The sequence below is a fragment of the Pogona vitticeps genome, chromosome 12 (genome assembly GCF_051106095.1).
Source record: "Pogona vitticeps strain Pit_001003342236 chromosome 12, PviZW2.1, whole genome shotgun sequence".
Taxonomy (NCBI): Eukaryota; Metazoa; Chordata; class Lepidosauria; order Squamata; family Agamidae; genus Pogona; species Pogona vitticeps.
In genome coordinates this window covers 2,326,689-2,347,086 of record NC_135794.1, presented here as the reverse complement: position 1 = coordinate 2,347,086, position 20,398 = coordinate 2,326,689, and the positions used below count along the sequence as shown (strand labels likewise).

General features: G+C 36.6%; 1 protein-coding gene across 2 annotated transcripts in view; it reads right to left on the bottom strand.

Annotated features, from left to right (window-relative positions):
• OTUD7A (OTU deubiquitinase 7A) overlaps positions 1–20,398 on the bottom strand; it is a 70,740-nt gene that overhangs the window by 13,589 nt on the left and 36,753 nt on the right. For both annotated transcript variants that reach the window (XM_020784739.3, XM_020784737.3), the window contains 7 exons: positions 18,152–18,253; positions 17,280–17,407; positions 14,963–15,075; positions 11,850–11,977; positions 10,704–10,853; positions 3,994–4,108; positions 3,472–3,556 (listed from right to left, as the gene is read on the bottom strand). In XM_020784739.3, the coding sequence (XP_020640398.1) occupies positions 3,472–3,556; positions 3,994–4,108; positions 10,704–10,853; positions 11,850–11,977; positions 14,963–15,075; positions 17,280–17,407; positions 18,152–18,253 (821 nt within the window). The remainder of the gene's footprint in view (positions 1–3,471; positions 3,557–3,993; positions 4,109–10,703; positions 10,854–11,849; positions 11,978–14,962; positions 15,076–17,279; positions 17,408–18,151; positions 18,254–20,398) is intronic.

Sequence of the window (20,398 nt, the reverse complement as noted above, 5' to 3'; positions counted from 1 at the left end):
CAAGTTAAGAAGGAAATTTCTGCAGTCAAATCAGCTTGTATTCTCAGATATTTCAATAAAACATATTACTTGGTTCATTTGCCTGATGTATCTGAAGACATCTTAAATCTATTATTATTTGTTTGCTCCTGCTTAATGCTTGCAGGGAGATTTTTTTTTTAATTACAGATAGGCTAATTAATAGAAGAGCATGTCTTGATGACCATCTGGCCACTCCAGTGAGATCTATTGTGTGTGATAATGCTCTCAATGTTGGATATATTTCATTTTATTTGTTATTAATATAACAAAATATAACAAAAACATAAATGACAAGAAATCACAACTCAAATATACAGTGTAACCACCATCGGGAATATAAATTTATATATATATATATATTCTCAATAATACATTTCATCTAAATTTGTATCATGTGCCCCCTCTCTTTCCAAAAATATGATGATTCTAGATAAGGTTTCCAAATCCCATTAAAACTATTTTCCTGCAATAATCCTTTTCTGACTTTCAATTCACAAGTTAATTTCTCATTAATAGCTAGATTCCACATCTCATTATACCATTCTTCCAATATTAATTTATTATTATTTTTCCAATTCCTTGCAAAGATCAGTTTCCAAATATATTTAACAATGCTAACACTGGATATCTTCATATATCTGTTTCTAGAATTTCCTTAATCTCACTAAATACATTCATCTATTCCTTCTGTCTCTCTTCACATGCCCACCACATGTGATAGTATGTTCCCCTTTCTTTTTTATGTCTCCAACATATAGATGATAACTTTTTATTCAAGGTATTCAATTTCATTGGTGTTAAATACCTTCTCCATATTACTTTATAAGAGTTTTTCTTTACCCTGACATATTTTTCATTATTCCTTTCCCCCAGATCCTCTTCCGTACTTCTTCACTGATTTCTTTATTTAAATCTCCTTGCCATATCTTTTTCAAAACTATTGTTTTATATTCATTCTCTACTAACATCTTATATATCACACTTATTATCCATTTTCTTTGAATATTATCATCCATCTCTTCCCTCTTTTCAATCATTTCTTCAAATTTAGTCATCCCATATATTCTCCTTCCTTCCCTTCCATCCCTCCATTCCTTGGTCCAGTTATCTAACTGTCTTACATTTAATCAGTGTGTTGGACTCATTTTAATATAATCATATTGGATTTACCTTAGTTTATTTTTATGTTATATGTAAACCGCCCAGAGTAGACATGTTCTAGATGGGCAGTATATAAATCTAACGAATGAATACATAAATAAATAAAATACACAAAATAATCATACACAATCCACAAGAAAAACTGGATTATTCCAGTTGCAATTCACTGGATATCTGGAAAGATATGTGAGGCACCTTCAGAACAAATACTATGACATGGTAATATGGTACAGGAGTGAGTTAGGTTAGTAACAGAAAAATGTGGGGGGAAAATTTAAAGCCAATCTTTCCTGGTCAATTACAACAAATAATTCATGCTTATATATCTTACAATGTGGAGTACAATGTAAGAAATTTTCTTTGTAGCCTTAGAATTTTTCTTATAAATTCAAGCTAAAAAAGCCTGTATTTCTTTGCACAATTCTGTTCACCTATTTACCAAGAGGCAATAAAATTTATTAATACTGTGGAGGGAAAAGTATCATTAACATGTTTTTCTTCTCAAATTCTGTTACTGAAGCACATGCACCACTAGATAGCCTTCCTATCATGCAGAAGTACTAGGAATTACTAGGACATAAACTGACACACAATTATCTGAATTTTGACACTGCTGAGGCAATTGGTCCTAGGGAAACAGATTAGCTTTGTGGTTGATGTGAATGCTCATTTGATGTGACCTATGGAAGTGGGGTGAAATTGTCCTCCCATTTGCAACAAGAGCAGAAATAACTGGCTTATTTTAACATGGCTTCATAATGTCCTCATACAGCCAACATAATTGTAGAGCTATGTATATTGAATATACATCTGGATTTTTATGCACACTGCAGACTGAACTAGATGGCACTGTAATATCATCACACTAACTAAATGAATCCTGATTTGATGAAAGTGTGTATTCAAGAATTAGACCACCATTAAAAAACATGCTACAGTGACTTCTCAGAGGGGTAATAAACAGTTGGAAATAGTGCAAAAGCTACAGCTTTTGAGGGGAGGGATTTTGGAGAACATATTCATAGCCCACAATGCCATTTTTCATGTACTAGTAATATGTTCTTAAAAACCTAAGATGGGCCTTTCGGATCAGATCAAAGGTTATCTAGTCCATCATCTGTTTTCACAGTGACTAAGGAGATGCCTATGGGAAGCACACAAGCAGGACATAAGCATAAGAGCATGTGTCCTACTCAGGTTTCCCAGAAACTGTTCAAGAGAGAAATTTTTCCCCTAATATTAAAAGTAATAGCCATTGACAACCTCACCTTTCACAAATATTTCAAATATCTTTTGAAGATGTCTAAGTTTGGCCATTGCTGCTTCCAACAGGAGTGAATTATACAGCCTAATTATGCACTGTGTGAAAAAAAGTTCTTTAAAAAAATCTGTTCCAAGTTTCCTGGACCCCCTCATTCCACATTACATCTGGTATACATCTGTTTTGTGGAACTATTGGAGTTTTCTGGTATTTGGGCCTGAGCTCACACGTTCCCAAATGCAGAGCAGGACACAGACAAAGAGAAGAACCAACTGTGGTCTATAGCTTTCCCCACAGACCAAGAGTAATAAGGTTAGCTTGTTACTCTTTTGTCTTGATCAGAGCAAGTTCAGTTTGGCTGTCCTGATGGAGCTGGATTGCAGTATCACATTTCCAGCTAAAGCAGGCTGGAAGGACAGCTATTATGGTTCCATAACCTATCCTGCATATGTGGTTGTTAAAGTACTGTATACCTAATAAATAATGGCAACACCTTACTATTGCTAATATGAACATTAGAGATAAGATAGAATTTGCTTTCTTCTGCCTTGGAGAAAGATTTTCCAAGCATGGGTGCAGAAAAGTCTCTTCAGAGGTTTACTCAAAGGCATATGAAATTAGCTACAAGATTAGAAGTAGGAAAAACAGTGAGAAAGAAACAGACTTTTAACATCTCATCGTAACGGACTAGAACTTGTCATTCTTCCTGTTGTTTTCCGCTGTCGTTTTCATATACTTTTTTTACATACAGCCTAATACTATGTTACTACTGTTGTTGCAATGACTGGCACAACAGTGCAGGGGCCTCAGATACTCTCCTTCTTGTACATCTTTCTGTCCCCCAAAGGTCCCTTATAGAGCACACAGGTTTCCCTCAAATGCCAGCACACAGCAAATAATGAAGCACAGATATGACGCAATATTTTGTGTTAAGTGCAGGAAGCCAAGCGCTGGGTCACCTGAGCTCTTTCATTAGTTCTTTTGTAGGCACAGACTCTCAAATTACATATACAGAGTAAAGGGGTTACCCGTGTTTCTGACGGTATGCGTATCCAGGTTACATTCATGTAACTGTGCAGAAGATTAAGTTTTGCCTCCAGAGACAGAATCAAACTGAGAAAAAAAGAAAGAGAGGGGAGACCACACCATATAGTTACTGGAAAAGTACAGCTATAGACCATGCATCCTCAGTTAAGAGAAACAAGAAGGACATCATCTTGATATTATCTGGGCAAGAGCACTTTCAAACCAAGCTCCCCACTGAACAGGGTCTCTAAAAAAAACAGGCTAGGAAAAACAAATCAATTATCTTCCCTCCTGGACTTCCCATGGACAGCAGCCCACCCCATATATATATGGAGTAAAACTATACAATCAATTAACTAAAATCCACAAGCTGTAAAATGTCTCCAAAAAAAACCAAAAAAAACCCTGAATGGAACTATTTCTTGTGGGAGTGCTACAAAGAGGAAGGCTGCCCAGGATCCTGAGTACACAGAGGTCCTGAAGCCAATTTGCTGAATTCTTAATGACTAAAAAAAAAGTCTTACTTGGCCAGCTTGGAATTATCATTGTCATCCTTTCCCCACTCCCAGTCTTTCCCTGGATCAACAGCAAAGTGCAAAGGCAGTAACTTGTGTTCAGAATCAGTCAGAGGAATCACCGCTGAAGAAAAGGAGAGAAGATCAGATGTGAAGTAATTAGTTTATCTGAGAAAGGAAGAAAAATAAGAAAAGCCTGAGGAAGAGAAAAAGAGTATTTCAGACACACAGTCAAATAAATGGCTGTATTTAACACTTATGCTCATGTTGTTCTCCAAACAATGCTCTCCTACATTACTGTTAAAGAAAAGAAGGGATCAGTCACCAGAGTTGGCAATGCACTTATCTTTAACTGACAGGCATTTTGTTGACCAATCTATTGCCAACATTTTCTCTTATATTCTTCTATTCAGCATTATGAGATAATAATGACCTATCTGGCAAATGTGAAACATTTATTTATTTATTTATTTATTTATTTATTTATTTATTTATTTATTTATTTATTTATTTATTTATTTATTTATTTATTTATTTATTTATTTATTTATTTATTTATTTATTTCCATTTCTAGCCCGCCCATCTAGTCATATAGCCTACTCTTCATCAGGCTTACTACTACTCTATCCTAAGCATGTTACAAAAGCAATCCATGTTTTTCTTCAGGATACATATCAAGATAAAGACAGATTCAACAACAACAACAACAACAACAACAACAACAACAACAACAACAACAACAACAACAACAACAACAACAACAACAACAACAACAACTGAAGTTAACACTATATTAAGTGAAGATCCTGCTAGGCAGGAAATGAGTCTGACCTGCCTGCTCCTGATTCAGACACTTATCCCACTTTTTTCACTTGCACCACCACATCTTCACAGGCAATGCTCCTACTGATTCCCATTCTGAGACAGGCCAGAAACGCATCCATCAGAAATTGTGCCTTCTCAGCACTGGCACCAGCCCTTTGAAAAAGGCTTCCAGTTAAGCTGCACCTGGCCCCCTCCCTCTCTACTTTCAATACATTGCTAAAAATTGTGCATATTAAAAAAAGTTATTAATAGCATCTAACTAACTTGCCAAATTTGTCCTACCTGTCTGATCATTGCTGCCACTTGTGGTGTGTTTGTTTTATGCTGTTTTTACTGATTTGTTCTGTTCTTATTCATTTGTGTTTTTATTATTATTTACCTTTATTGTTATATGATTGTATTTGCTTTATCTGTTTCTTAACTCCCTAGAGTAGTGTCTTGCACTAATTAGGTGGTATATAAAGTGGCAGGAACAAATGAATGAATGAATGAATGAATGAATGAATTTTTTACCCCCAATCTCATTCTGATTAGAGTCTGACTCTAATCCAAGAATCATTCCATGAGAAATGAGCCAGAGCACTGGTCTTACAAAAAGAAAAATAAGATGAAACAGCCATTTACCCAAGAGAAAGGATGACAGGCCAGACCTGTTTGGAAGACATGTTTCTGACAGACTTCTACACTTCATCTTTCCAAACACCACTGCATTTGCTTTTTGCTCACTATTGAGTGGGTAATAGCCAATACTTACTTAAATTGTCATCTGATACAATTTCAAATGGTTCCTCATCATTACTCAGAATGCAAAGCAATTACAACAATTGCATAGTGAAAATCACTTTGGACTCAAAATAGACATTTTGTTACTGCCCAACTCCTACCCATACCAAGCACATGCTATGAATTCAGGGTGGAGAGAAAATAAAATCCTGTATGGGCACCAACATTTCCTGGGAGCAAAGAATAATTAATAAGACACCATTGCAGGAAAGCAGTTTTGTTTTTCATTAGATATGAAGAAATCCATTTGACAAAGAGTAGAAAAGCAGCAAAGAGTATCCTTTCCTGTGCTAAGAAACACTGAGTAAAAAAACAACAACATTCTGTATCCAGGTATACTACACTGTTTGGGGGCTTAAAGGCTAAGGAGCAATCTTACACCCTCTAGTAGTTTTTGTAACACTGAAAAAGTGATATAGAGGATAATGTGATATAAACACAAATTTGTGCAAAATGTATTACAATTGAATACTTGATTCTGACTTAAATCTTGAAGTTGGATATCACCCTCATCAAACTATTTTTCAGAAATTGCCACCTATATTGCTAAGATGTTTCCCAGAATTCTTACATTTTGTTTTCATCACAGTTTTGTGTCATGGGTCAACACCATTCTTCATGAAAAAAGACTCAATCAAATCACACTACTGCTGACAAGCACTAAACCAAATAACACTGCTTCTGACATGTGGAAAATCAAGCATCTTACAATCAGATAGAAAAAAAAGGTAACAAAATATTTAACAGTTGGGGAAGAGACAATGATGACTATGTTTACATTTTGTTTTCAGATCTTCAGCATTCAGCATGCATTATATGCATTGAAATATATCAAACAGAAATTTCAGAATTTACAGAACATCCTCTGACAACTCGCACACACAGACTGGTGCATTCAGCAGTTATGACATCCTCTGACAACCCACACAGACAGACTGGTGCATTCAGCATTTTGTAGCATTAACAATATTCCGCTAGGTGGCATCAGAGGACCCAGTTTTTCCACCCACTCTAATTTAGACAGCAAACATTGGGAGGGCCCAACCACTTGTAAAAGCAACTCAAATCAATTGCTTAGGGTGTTATCTGAGACACAGCAGTTTATATGATATAGTAAAAACAATGCAAAAGCACAGTGTAGTTGCTTCAGAAACAAAACTGTTTACTGTTGTGCCTAGATTTACCCAGCTTTTTGGAAAAAGAGGCTGTTTTAGAAGGGTTAAGCAGCAGAAAATGTTCGGTGGCACAGCTTTCACATTAAATGAAATATTTAATCTTTAGCAGACTTTTTCTACTGCCTCCTCTCCTTCAAATACATAAGAGGACCCACATTTCAGCTTCTTTACACCACAATTTAAAAATGCAAATCAGAAAGAAGTGGTATGGGAGGGAAGGGCTACCCAGCCATTTACTTTCCTCATGAGTATCTATCTGACTAAATCATTCTCTTCGCACTGTTGCAACCTCCATCTCCAGCCTCTTCCCAGAAACAGCAGCTGGTGGGTGGCTCTTCCTGAAGAAAAGTCACCAAGGTATGTTTTCTTACCCAGCTGCTCCTCCACTCCAAATTACACTTTTCAATTTTTGTGTTTAACAGAAAATCCATGGGGGTTATTCAAATCCATAGTTTAAATAACAGAAAATGTGTGTGTGGGGGGGGGCAACCTAGAACTTCATGTTCCTCCCAGACTGACACTTTTTTACATCACTAACACTTTATTCACACTTGTGAAAAAGTAATATTTTTATTCAGTCAGGAAGTGAATTTTCAAAATTGTGGGAAATTTTGCACTTGGGGTATGCATGAATCTCATCATGCAGGAAAAGGGCATTTTTCCACAATCTTAATCCCATGTATAAATTTGAAACACTTAAGTTGAAACAGGTTTAAAAGAGAGAGAACGAAGAGAATAAATGTACACGTTCTTGTTAATATTATTTTAATAAATATAATATCAGCCAAAAGCTTTTCAAATGGAAGTCCTGAATTTTCAAGATTCTAACACTTCATTGCTCCATACTTATAATATGAATTGTCCATTCCAAAATATAGGAGAGCATTCACATTAGCTCACTTTAATGTATTGCCATCAGCTATACTAGATGGGCGATTTAGGGAAATTCCATTTAATGACTGAATTTGTCCTTGTGGAAATGGAGAAATCGAATCAGTTGAACATGGTATTTTTCACTGCAGAATGTATGAGGATTGTAGAAAGAAGTAAATCTCTCCACTAATAAGTGTCTCTCTGCACAGTAGCCCCACAAATTTGTTACTGTCATGCTTAGAGGGTGTGTCCACTTATATTACTGACAGTCTAATTTTTTATTGATTGCTATGAGAACTAGAGAGAAAATGAGGAAAGGTCTTTGCCTGCTTGCAAAAGGACAGCAAAGATGGGGCCATCCTGGCCTTCTGTAGGATGGGATTTCAGAGTCTAAGAGCAGCGACAAAGAAGGCTGTCTCCATGTCCCCACCAAATGCACCTGACAGGGTGGCAGGACCAAGAGAAAGGCTTCCAGAGTCATCCATTGAGTTCTCTGGCTCAGTAAGAAGTCAGACCTAGAGCTCAGCCTAACTACTGCCCACCTTGGCATTTGTGATTATTGGTAGAAGTAGGAGATGTGACAAAGAGAGTCTTCTATGCACAGCCATTACAGGAGCACCTCCTTACCTTGAAGTACAGCTGCCAACTACCGCTATGAAGAAGCTGTATATTAAGAAAGCCAATGAAAAAACTATGTCCACTGGAGAAAATACTAGATAGATGGGTAATTAGCAGCCTAACTGTTACCTCCGGGATATTTCCAGTGTGATTCTGAAAACATGTAATATGTTTTCCAGGCAAAGCAATTAGTCAAGAACTTCTTGAAAGTTTAGTTTATTATTATTACTTAAGTTTTAATTCAAGAAAATGGACACAAGTAACAAGAGATATGATTGGACTACAATTCTAATTATCCTTAATCATGGACCATACTAACTGTGGAACAGTTAGTTTTGAAATATCTGGAGGGCATCACTTTGGGGAACCTTGTCCTAGGGATATTTTCTATCCCATTCCATCCCATAACTATGAAATTATTGTCTGACTTACAATGAAACATACTGTATTCTCAATGATGTCCTGTGACATTAAAGCAGTAAAGAGACATTCAAAGAGACTTTTTTAAAATCTGAAAACAAGTGGTATTAAAAACAGGTTCACCTACTATATTTCCAGCTGTGAGGTTGCTGCTAAAATATGCTGGAACACAGCAAGCAAAACAAGGTAGCAGGCAACCTTATCTATGTAAATGTACCTGAAGGTTCATTTGAAACCATGGAAACTCAACAGCAGCTACCAGTTTATCTTATGCATTTATATGTGCCTTCACAGAGGTAATTACACTAATCAGTTAAATACAGTTGAGTAGAAGAATTCTCATCTCTGAGTATTAGCCAACAGTCATAGCTTCAAAGCTGTACAGATCAATGCAGTAGAACTAAATTATGTTACATAGAAGATAAATTTTAGAAGTGCTACATGTCTTTTAGCAAAGCAGTATCAGCGTCAAAAAAAAAGTATAGGCTTATCTATACCATTTGAAGAAAGATACAGTTTGGGATTTTTACTTGAGAGCTGCATTTGAATGTGAGTTGCTGAATACTTTGTTTACTAGCAAGAGATGAACCGTTCCAGTCAAGGCTGAGTTCTCATGAAGACTCACATTCCTAAGGCTGCAAACAGGCTCAAATACATTAGGAAGTACAATGCATTTTCTGCCCCATTTTCTGCTTTCTTTGGCATCTCCCATAACCTGCCAGGAAATATCTAGTCTTCCTAAACAGAATTGGAAATGTCTACTGACCAGGCAACCCACAATCACGCATCTCTTTCATTCATAGTGTCTCCTTGTACTGCTGAAATCAAAGAATGCTTTGAGCAATGCTGGGAGTGCAGCCATCACATTTATCCATTTATGGGAAACCAGTCCCTTGATAGAAAGAGTTACTTGTGCCTTTGAACTGACAAATCCATGAATAAAGGCTTCTAGGAATAAATCAGCTAAAACACCATGATTAAAAGAATTTCAGCACAGCAGTTGCTTACTTCATAAAGCAAGGTTTAGAAATCAAGAGGCTGTGTCTGCTTTGCTCAGGAACTACATCTTCAAAGAAAACAACTAGAAGTAGGTATACAACACCTTAATATAGGATTTCAGCATCTTCTAAAAGCAACAGTATACAGTTATAAACAACAAAATGCTATCTCTCAGTTTGGACTTTACTTTGCAAGATGACTGTGTTCAACCATACTACTGCATGAAACCACAGGGAAGGACAAAGAGGATGCAAGTGGAAGGACAAAGAGGATGCAAGTGGAAGTACTACTGATGAAAATCAAAGACTCACTTTGGTGAGAATCCTACCATGTTTCCCTGACAGGGTCTTTTATTAATTTTTGCTCCAAAAACATATTAGGGCTTATTTTCAGGGGATCTTTCATTTTTATGTACAACAATCTACATTTGTTCAAATACAGTCATGTTATCTTCTTCTGATTGCTGCACAATGGTGGAGGGTAGGATTTCACTTAACTAGGACTTATTTTTGGGGTAGGGCTAATATTACGAGCATCCTGAAAATCATACTGGGGCTTATTTTCAGGTTAGGTCTTATTTTCAGAGAAACAGGTAGTGAAACTACTTTTATAGTCCTAAAGCTTTGACTGGGACACTGTTGGAAAGCATTATTTGATGTCTCACTGTTTGTGTTTAAATTCTCTAAACAAAATCAATCCTGAGCTGAATTGAAACAAAAGGGCTCCTACATCTAGTGCTACATATACTATATGGAAGTGGTTACGAGGCATAGAGTTCCTGAGAATTTAAGCTTTCAATAAGCAAAGAAAAAAGTCATAAAAAAAACTCTTACTGTTGTGAAGATGTTAAAGTAAGATGTTAAGGACCACCTTTTTGTGTTACCTCAGATTAGCCATGCTATGCCCAAGCCTTTTCCCTCATAGATTACTGAATCCTGGGCTAAAGTAAGTGCATACAGTATGCATATCCATCTGCTCTGTTTTCCCCTTCATTGAAAAGCAGTTTCCTTTCTTACATCACATACCTTGTTCCCTCTGTTGATCTTTTTGCTCCATAGACACAAGAGCAGAAAAATGAGCTTGATCGTAGGCAAGGACTAGGGGTGAACAATGACATCGGTTAGGCATGACTTCCAAAGGCAAGTAAATTCCACCGAATGGAATTGGTGCAAATGCTGTGAACAGAAATCAAGGTTTTGGAAATAAGGTTTAAAACTGGGGATACGCAGCCTATAAAAATGTCATGTCCTTTGATGCTGATTTTTATTTATTTATTTTACACCAGCACCTCAAGCTATTCAGTGATGACAATCCACAAAGGAACAAACTAGAACACAATCAGGAAGTCCTTAACTGAGGGCTGAGAACTTATGACCTAACAAATCAAATGTAGTCTTTTGGTTTACCAGGAATATACAATGTGACCCATCACGCTGCTGAACAGTCATTAACATAATCTGGGAAATGATTTGGATATTTATTTTCTTTAAACCTTTCAATGCCAGCACTGAATCCACTAAATCACAACACACACAGTACAACAACAAAGCAACAGCTAAATCCCTTAATTGTTAATAAACATAGGTTGGAATATTTGAGAGAACAAAAATCTTAGCATAGGGCAAGAAGAATTGCAATGTGGATGTCAAAAAAGTCTCCAGAAGGAAAACATTCCATACTATTATTAAGAATACCTCTCTTTTTTTTGCTATATTATGGACCTGAAGGGCCTCAACAGAAGATTCTAATGGACACGGGCCGTTTAGTATGAGAAGAGGCACACCTTCAGATACTTGAATTGTTTAGAGAGGGAAAAGGAAGTTCCATCACTGTGAAGTGGATCCAGAAGCAAACATTTCTTTTAAGAGTGGTGCAGTATACATAAACTTGATCATACCAGCCAAAACTGTAGGAGCTACAAAGCAAAGGTAGGAGCTGCGAAGGACCAAAACAACATGGTCAGGGAGAAACTCTCAAGACAGCACTAGGGGATATTCTACCACAGTTTTAACTATTACTCATCTACACAGTGGCTCTAAATTCTGCTTTCACCATTGTGAGCAAATATTTCATCTACACAGCATTAGATATTTTACCCTTTGAACATTGCAGTTTAACGTAGTTTTCTTGAGAATGGAATGATATGGCTCATATCCAAGAGATGTACTCACCTTCTCCGCCTGAGTCTCGTAACATTGTATCTGCAACAACAACAATTGGTCGCCTTAATATATGCGCTAGGACAAAAACATGGAATTCCTCTAGGCTCTCATACACTGGATCTTCAGAATTGTCAACTCTAGAAAACCGAACATAGAGAAATCAGAAGTGAAGATTTGTTTTTAGTCCTCTTCTTACAGTTACTTATTACACTGAACTATTTATTATCTATATTCCCCACATGCAAAAGGTACATAAAAACATGTAACATCTTTTTACAACACAACTCAAGCACAGACTGAAAATAAAACCACATTTAGCTTGAAAGGCTGTCTCAGGATGGATTTGGATTTTACTGACTACAGCATGCTTGCATTTCTGTGGGGGTGGGCTCTTCATGTCATACCCATAACATTTGCTGATCATGTGGTTCTGTTCTGCATCAATAATCCTTTCTGTAACTCTTCACGAGAAGGGGAAATATCATTTAAAAGCCAAGCTTTGATTTCAACATATACATAACTGACAACTTCCACGTTTCTCAGTACTGGCTTAATTCTTGTACTGTGTTGTTAATATATGAGCAGTGACAGCCAAGAGGAGCACTTCTTAAGCTGTAGGATAAATTCACATGTGCCTATTCATCACTGGACGATTGCATCTGACTATATGGACTGGCTCTACAATGTCTTTGAAATGATATGAGGCTACGTAAGAGTTTTCAGCTGTAGTATCTGATCTGTCATGACTTATTCATGTGTACAAGCCATCAGCAGATCCGGCATCCATCAAGTGAACTGCAGAATCTAGAACCCATCAAGTAAACCATGAATTAACCTTCAGGATCCCTGACTGCCAGGTTTGGGGGAAGAACAGAAAAGAAAAACTATCATCCAAGCTATGGCCTCCATCTCACTGTTGAAACAACTGGATCAGATATTCTTTTTTTAGATAGCCCTAAATTTGACCCAACTCCGAGAGGCAGTGGAAGACAGGAGGGCCTGGTATGCTCTGGTCCATGGGGTCACAAAGAGTCGGACATGACTAAATGACTAAGCAACAACAAATCTTCCTAGTAACTGTGTGAACATCACGCCAAGTCTACTTCTTGGTAATTCCAAACCACGGGGGGGGGGGGGGGGAGGTAGCAAAATCAAAACTCAGGAATGCAATGAGGAAAGCCAATTTGAGATATAACTTGCTTATATTCATGATCATGATACAATTGCCACCAATGTTGTTTCTTTGTATGTTTATTTGTTTTCCCCTGCCTTTTTCCCTAAAAAGGACACAAGGCAGCTTACATCCTTAAAAGACAGTAATTAAAGCTCACAACAGTATACAAATACTAAAAAGGATCAAACAAATACCACACTAAAAAGCAGTAAACAAAAGCAACACCAAAACACATTCAACCCAGCTAGGTACAACAATATATTTAAAAAACCCACACAGGCAGCCAGTCACTAAGGGAAAGCTTGCCTGAACAGTGGTCTTTGAGATAGCTTGGGTCTATGCCATTTAGAGCTTTATAGGTTAGAACCAGCACTTTGATATTATGCCCGGAAACAGATCGGCAGCCAATGGAGCTGCTGTAACAGGGGTGTATGAGCACTTCTATTAACAGTTCATCAGCCAGTCACTTGCAATGTCAGAACTGGGAGATTGACACACAGAAGAATTCTCTAATTCTTCAGCATTCTGAGAGCTGATAATAAATGTATCTTCCTTCCTTTCTTTCCTTCTTATTAAAAACATGTTTTCTCATAGAAACAAAGCAAAACAAGAAGCCTAACACACAATGGCAAGCTAGTTAAGTTCAAAATCCTTTATTCCCTCCTTTTATGCTGAGCTGACTTTGAAGCTAATACAACTTAGGATGCATCAAGTTTGTTCTGGCACCAAAGAAAATTGGCTCATCTATAATTCAAAGGCAGATATGCAAATTCTCCTCAGCAACACTACAGTGAAAGAACTGGGACGTTCAATGTCTAAAAGTGCTCTGGGAACATTCTGTGTTGAGGCATTTCCGTGTCTCAGATTGTTACCATGAATCCTGGCAAAGAACTGCAGTCTCTGGATCAATTTCAGATTTTCTTGTGATATCCACATATACATCCTCAAACATTCAGTTCAAGAATCAACCAATACATGATAGGCAGCAGGTAAGAGAGACAAATAAGGTAAGCAAGCCTCTTCTGAGTGGAAGGATCAGCCAACAAGTGGTGAGTTACTCTAGGAAGGCCTTCACTTCATTCTGATCATAGACTCATAAATAAATTGAGATGCATCATATTTTTTTAAAATCTGGATTAAAAAGTCAACAATCTTCCATATTTGTTTGAGTGTTGTCAGCAACAGATTATGGCTATAAGTGATAGTGAAAGATCTGGCAAAGGGGATGAATGGAGAGAGAAGCCTGCACAATCCCTGGTGAGGGGCAGTTCTCTACCTTAAGGAGAACTACACTTTGAGAATTGTAGAGTTACATAGATGAAATACTGATATATATATATCCGTGAGTGTACCATCACTCTGATTTCTGGAGGAGAAAAGCTGTCAGAAGGGACTTCTTTAAAGAAGAGTTCTAAGTTCTAATTGGAGTACAACTAGCTGTGCAAAAACCTAAGTTCATGAGGCGTGAACTGTCTGAGAAGGACAAAATGAGCCTGAAAGAACTGCTGATAAGGACATGAATACAGAAACAGTATGAATTAAGGTGCCCTCCTCTAAGCAAGGGAAGAAAACCCATAACCACACAGGAAAAAGAAGTAAAATCAAAACAAGGCACAAGGCATTATTTTTTTAATTGATGATATTCATACTGTACATACAGTATTCACCTTAATACACAACTCTTCATACGATATTATAAAACATGTCACTTGTTGTTATTGTTGTTTAGTCATTTAGTCATGGCCAACTCTTTGTGACCCCCTGGACCAGAGCACGTCAGGCCCTCCTGTCTTCCACTGCCTCCCAGAGTTGGGTCAAATTCATGTTGGTCACTTCGATTGACACTCTCCAACCATCTCATCCTCTGTTGTCCCCTTCTCCTCGTGCATTCACACTTTCCTAACTAGCAGACCATTAAAGCAGGAATAGGACTTGTCAACCTACTTACCCACCACCAGTGCCTCCATTTTTGCTGAAATGAGTACGTGGTTCACTTGAAGCCAACTTCAGCAGTTCATTCCATTCCCGCTCCCATTCTTCCTCTGTATAAACTAACCCTGACTAGGAAAGAGAGAAAAAAAATTGAGAAACAAGACAAACACAACACTTTCAGCATGGTCATCAGGCACTTTGATTTGTGTCTTCACTTCTTAATAGATATCTTGCTTAAATTGGTATCAATTTTTTTCCTGAAAACTGAACGCACAGCTGCTTCAGATTATTTATGATATTCCTGTTAAAATAAAAATTAATTGATCAGCTTTAATTAAATATACTATGCTGCTTTAAATTAAGTTTCCATACACAGTCCTCTTAGATGTCTCTTATGAATTTTCTTTTGGAATCAGCATACGAGAACAACAAGACATGCTAGGGTGCAATTTTCTCCCTTCTAATTCTACAAGCTTTCCAGCACCACTTTCAGGTTTTCTTTGAATGATTGTTTGACTGATACCAAACTATAACACACAAATAATCTATATTATGTCTGGTATTTTATGCAGCCTTACACAGGATTACATCAGCTGCACACAGAAGTAATTACATCCCAGAAAATTACACTATCTCACATTTTCAAATTTGTACTTTTCAAAGGAGTGGCCATATTAGTCTGCACAAAGATATTATACCCCAATCCAAATCAAAAACAAAAAAAAGCAAAAGAGAAAAACATAATGGCACCTTAAAGACTAATGGCTGTATTTTAATGCAAAATTTTGTGGATCAAGTCCACTTCCATAAACAGAAGAATGACACTATTTGACTATCATATTTAGATAAGGCTCCATGACGAGGAGAGGATGTAGATAATATACAAAGTGAAAATTGTTTGTTACTAAAGGCTATCAGGCTGTGAATAATGTCAGTTATCAGTCTACAAGGTAACAATAGCAAGCGCAACACAAGTGGCAAACTGTGAATTAATGTAGCATTTCACACTTCATAATGAATTAAGAACCCTTGACTGATATTCAGTCCTTTTAAATGGGTCTCCATATATACCATATTTCAGCTGTTTCTCTCTTTCACGTCTTATTTTGTACTGGTCTTTCTCCCCTCCATTTGAGGTACATTGATGACATTTTTAGTTTCTGGGGCCACAGAAAAGAAGCTCTCGAGAAACTCCATCAGGACTTCAGCAACTTTCATCCTAAAGTCAGTCTCAGCCCAGGCCAATCTACACAATACCAATGTATAAATATGCCAGTCATATAGTCTCACTCTTATGTCTGAGGAAGTAGAATTGATTCATGAAACTCACGTTAAAATGTAGCAGTTAGTCTTTAAGGTGTCACGACATTTTTGTCTCCTGTTTGTTTCTGTTTTTTGTCTGATACATTTTCAAATAACTTACCGTTATACATGAACTATGTAAAATGAATGTTTGTACCTAGAATGATGTTAACACTGATCTGCAGATTCTTTATGTTCTTCATAACTTGAAAAATGTGAGACTAAACCAATAAAATAGATTTCTGATATAAAAACCACAGTAGTATAATCATAAGGGAGAGATACAGTGATCTGGCCTGGTATTTCAACCATTTTTATTTCCAGGTTATGGTGGGTTGCTTTGTGATAGCTAATGATGTACGAGAAAAGCATTCTGCACATACTCAGATATTATTTACCCCTGTTCTCTCAAATTCATCAGTTAGCAACCCTGGCATTTATAAAGGATGTCAAAATAATGCAACTGTAAACACATTAAAAATTAGCACAGGGTTAATTCTCCTCTCTTTATTGTGCAGAAATATAAAGAACACTTACTAAATTCTTCATTCTCAACAGTTTTGGTTGCCTTAACATGAAGTGACATTTCAATGAGGAGCTTTCAAACCATGCAAGATTTTTAACATCTTAGCAAGTTAAGGGGCAATGTTTTGTTTTGTTTTATTTTGGTCTGGGTTTTCATAATTTGTGCAAACTGTCACTGCCCAAAACAGGTGTCCTTTGTCTTTGAGAATCAAAAGAAACACCCACACAGCTGGCACAGAACATTTTGATGATTGTTAAAAGAGTTGCAAACACCTCCTCTGATGTGTCTAATCCTTAAAAGCTGCAACTATCATCTTTTTGCACATTTTGCATTAAAGTGTTATTTGTACGATTTTGCTTAATTTGTGTGCAAATTAGTTCTCTCTTTTCTCATCAAGAGTACCAAACAATATCTTACCCTCGAGTGGGGTGAAAATTATTTTTTGGGTTCTCATCCTCACACATGAAGATGATATAGGAATTCACTTCCCTAGTACTGTACAAACCTCCTTATTCTGCTGCGTCTGCTGCCACCTCCACCTCCTCTTCAAGGCTTCCTTTTCAGCCCCACTTCTCATCATAGTGTACAGTGCTTTCCGTAGCACAAGGTCTCTGTCATGAAACCCCCACATTCCTAAATGAATGGAGGAAAAAAATACAGTGAAGTTACAAATTAAGTACAACCCCTTGCCCCAAACTGCAACTATTGAAAAGAAAAAAAAGAAATGCAACAAGGAAAGTTATATCTGGCTGTGCCACAAATCATTTGCATTCTTCTCCTAATTAGCATCTAATAATTGTCACTATTTTAAAGTTTTGAAATGGATGGATAAGGGGTAACCATTTAACTCAAAGGAAACTAAAGATTCTCCTTAAGAAACTTGCTAGAGAATTAAAATGTCTGTAATGATTCAAGAACCCACAAACTTGCTGTGACCCACAAGAGAGGAAAGAATATTCTTCAGAATCCAGCCCTTCATAAAAACAAACAAACAAAATATAGAATTCATAATATTTAAATTCTAGAAATATAAACACGGTATTTTATGTTCTAAGATAAGGAAGAGAATTATCTCAGTACAATGAAAGAAACGTTAGATTTTGAAATATGCAGTCCCCAAAACTGGAAACAGTGGGGTTTGAGGCACCACTGTATTCAGATCTCTCAGATCCTTGCTAAACATGAGGCTTACAGGCTCCTTCTGGAGTTCAGAAGTACTAAGAGGAACTCTCTTAACAATATCTTTTAACAGTGAGCTATTTCGACTTCCACGCCTTGTCCAGATGAACTTATTTTTTTCTGAAGAAAAAAAGGGTGAAAAGTAAAACATAACTTGTGCTAGTGTTTCAGAGTGGATTACTATATTAGAGGACCTACCCAGAGAAGCTGCATGTAACAGGCAGTTTCCATCACCCGTTGTTGCCAGTGGAAGAAGCCGCTTACAACTTGTACACACTGTGGACCACCAGTTAAGACGACCTGATTTTAAAAAAAACCAAGCAGGATCAGTTTAAATTAAGGGACATACTCCATCCTCCACTAATTAGCTTGGGGTCAAGCTAATTTCAGAAAACAATTTTATGATATAGTGGGGAAAATCTTATTGTGTTTTATAATATGTTATAATAATGTTACACAACATTAGTACCATGCACAAATGGAACAGTGCATAATGATCAGAAATAAATAAATAAATAAATAAATAAATAAATAAATAAATAAATAAATAAATAAATAAATAAATAAATAAATATAATACAAAGTAAATACAAGGTTGCATTTGGTAGGCAGTGTAGTGAGACATGTTTTCCTGTTTGTCTTGTATCAGCTTACAACACCACCAGTGCCTCTCAGGTTACATTTACTTTGCATCAGTCCTTAGTTCTGAAAACACCACTTGCTGAGATAACTAATATCTCCATTTCCTACTGAGTTAATTATTTGATTCTTGATGTATCTAATGCATCCTACGAAAACATTGTTTTAATTCAAGATTAGCTTGGCAAAAAAATAAAATAAACTGAAGAACGTATATCCATTGTAAATGTAATTATTAACAGTTTCAGTTATTAGAATCAGTCTGTAATATCCACATATATTCAAGAAGCATATTCCTTATCTAAATTAGGTGTACACTTGGGAAGCATAATTTAAAAGGTGTTGGACTGCCTTTGGAAACAAAAGATAGCAGTCTAGAATTAAACTAAAATTACAGTCATTGTTCAGTCTGGAAAGATCAGTTGTTAAGTAGAATTATAAATATCGATTATTATATTAATTATTCATCACAAGCTCTTGGCTGTCTTTTTTGCTCATTATATGTATCTGCATCCAATATTTTTATAAGCAAAAAATGAAGGACTTAACATGAATAGTTTATCTCAAAAGTCCTAAATGTTCAACATTACTGTGTTTTGATGCTGGGAAAATGTGTTATTATCCTTTTGATGCTGAAAAAAGTATTCTTTTAAAAACAGTTCTAATCAGAAGTACTGTAATCTAAAGCAATTCACCATTAACATTTTTATGTTTGAATATGATGCTCAGTTCCCTAATCACTTGTAATATGCCCAATACTTAAGACAAAAAAACACCAGTGTGGAAAAATCCTACACCAGCATCACACTATATAGTAAGGACCAGCAATAACAGAAGTGTGGCTGTACTTTACACAAAGACCAAGTAGCATTTTGATATTACAGCATAGCCACTGCAGTCTGACTATGAATGCACATAGTCAGGCTTATCCTAAGCTGCCCAGAGTAGACGTTGTCTAAATGGGCGGGGTATAAATTGAATAAATAAATAAATATAAATAAATAGTGATACATCTTCCACAAAAAGGACTAGCATAGAAAAAAGGCACATCTTTGATGTGCCTAATGAAGTGAATCTAATTCTGCAGCAAGGTTGTTAACTTGCTCCACTGCAAGTGTGTGTTCTGGTTTTTTCCAAAGCAGGTGGTGTCTCCCATATACAGCAGAGAGCAATACTTAATTTCACACTAATTTGTTGAGTCACATCAAATGTTCACTCTAGTTCCAACAGCCTCCATACCACACAAGCTCTCATCAGGTCTCTCCATGAATAAAATCAGGACTGCCATCAGCCAGGCATTAAAGGTCATGACTGGACTATAAGATATCATTGGGATCTGTGCTATCACTATCGCTCCTACACATTTCAGAGGGCTTCTTGGGTGCAGTGAGGGACTTAACAGTACAACAGGTGTCTAGGGACATGCAGTTTATAGAGAAGAGCAAAACCAATGTTATCATGCTATTCTGAACGCACATGGGTACATAGACACTAGGTTTTTTACCATACCATGTTCTGTAGGTGTACTTCAAATTATGTAAAGTAACAAAATTACAGGAAAAATAACAGAGAATCTTATGATACCTTAAAGACAAATGGGTTTTATTTTACAAAATAGGCTAGAGTCCACAAAAGGTTTTTGGTTTTTAAAGTGTCACAAGACTCTTTGTTATTTTTGTAACAATCTACTACATGCTAACAACTTTGTAATTACAGGTCACTTTCTAAGGAACGGCCAAAAATGTATAACTGATTTTGTTCAAAGGTCCCTGCAGTCTTGGCTAGACAATGAAAGGAATTCAGGAA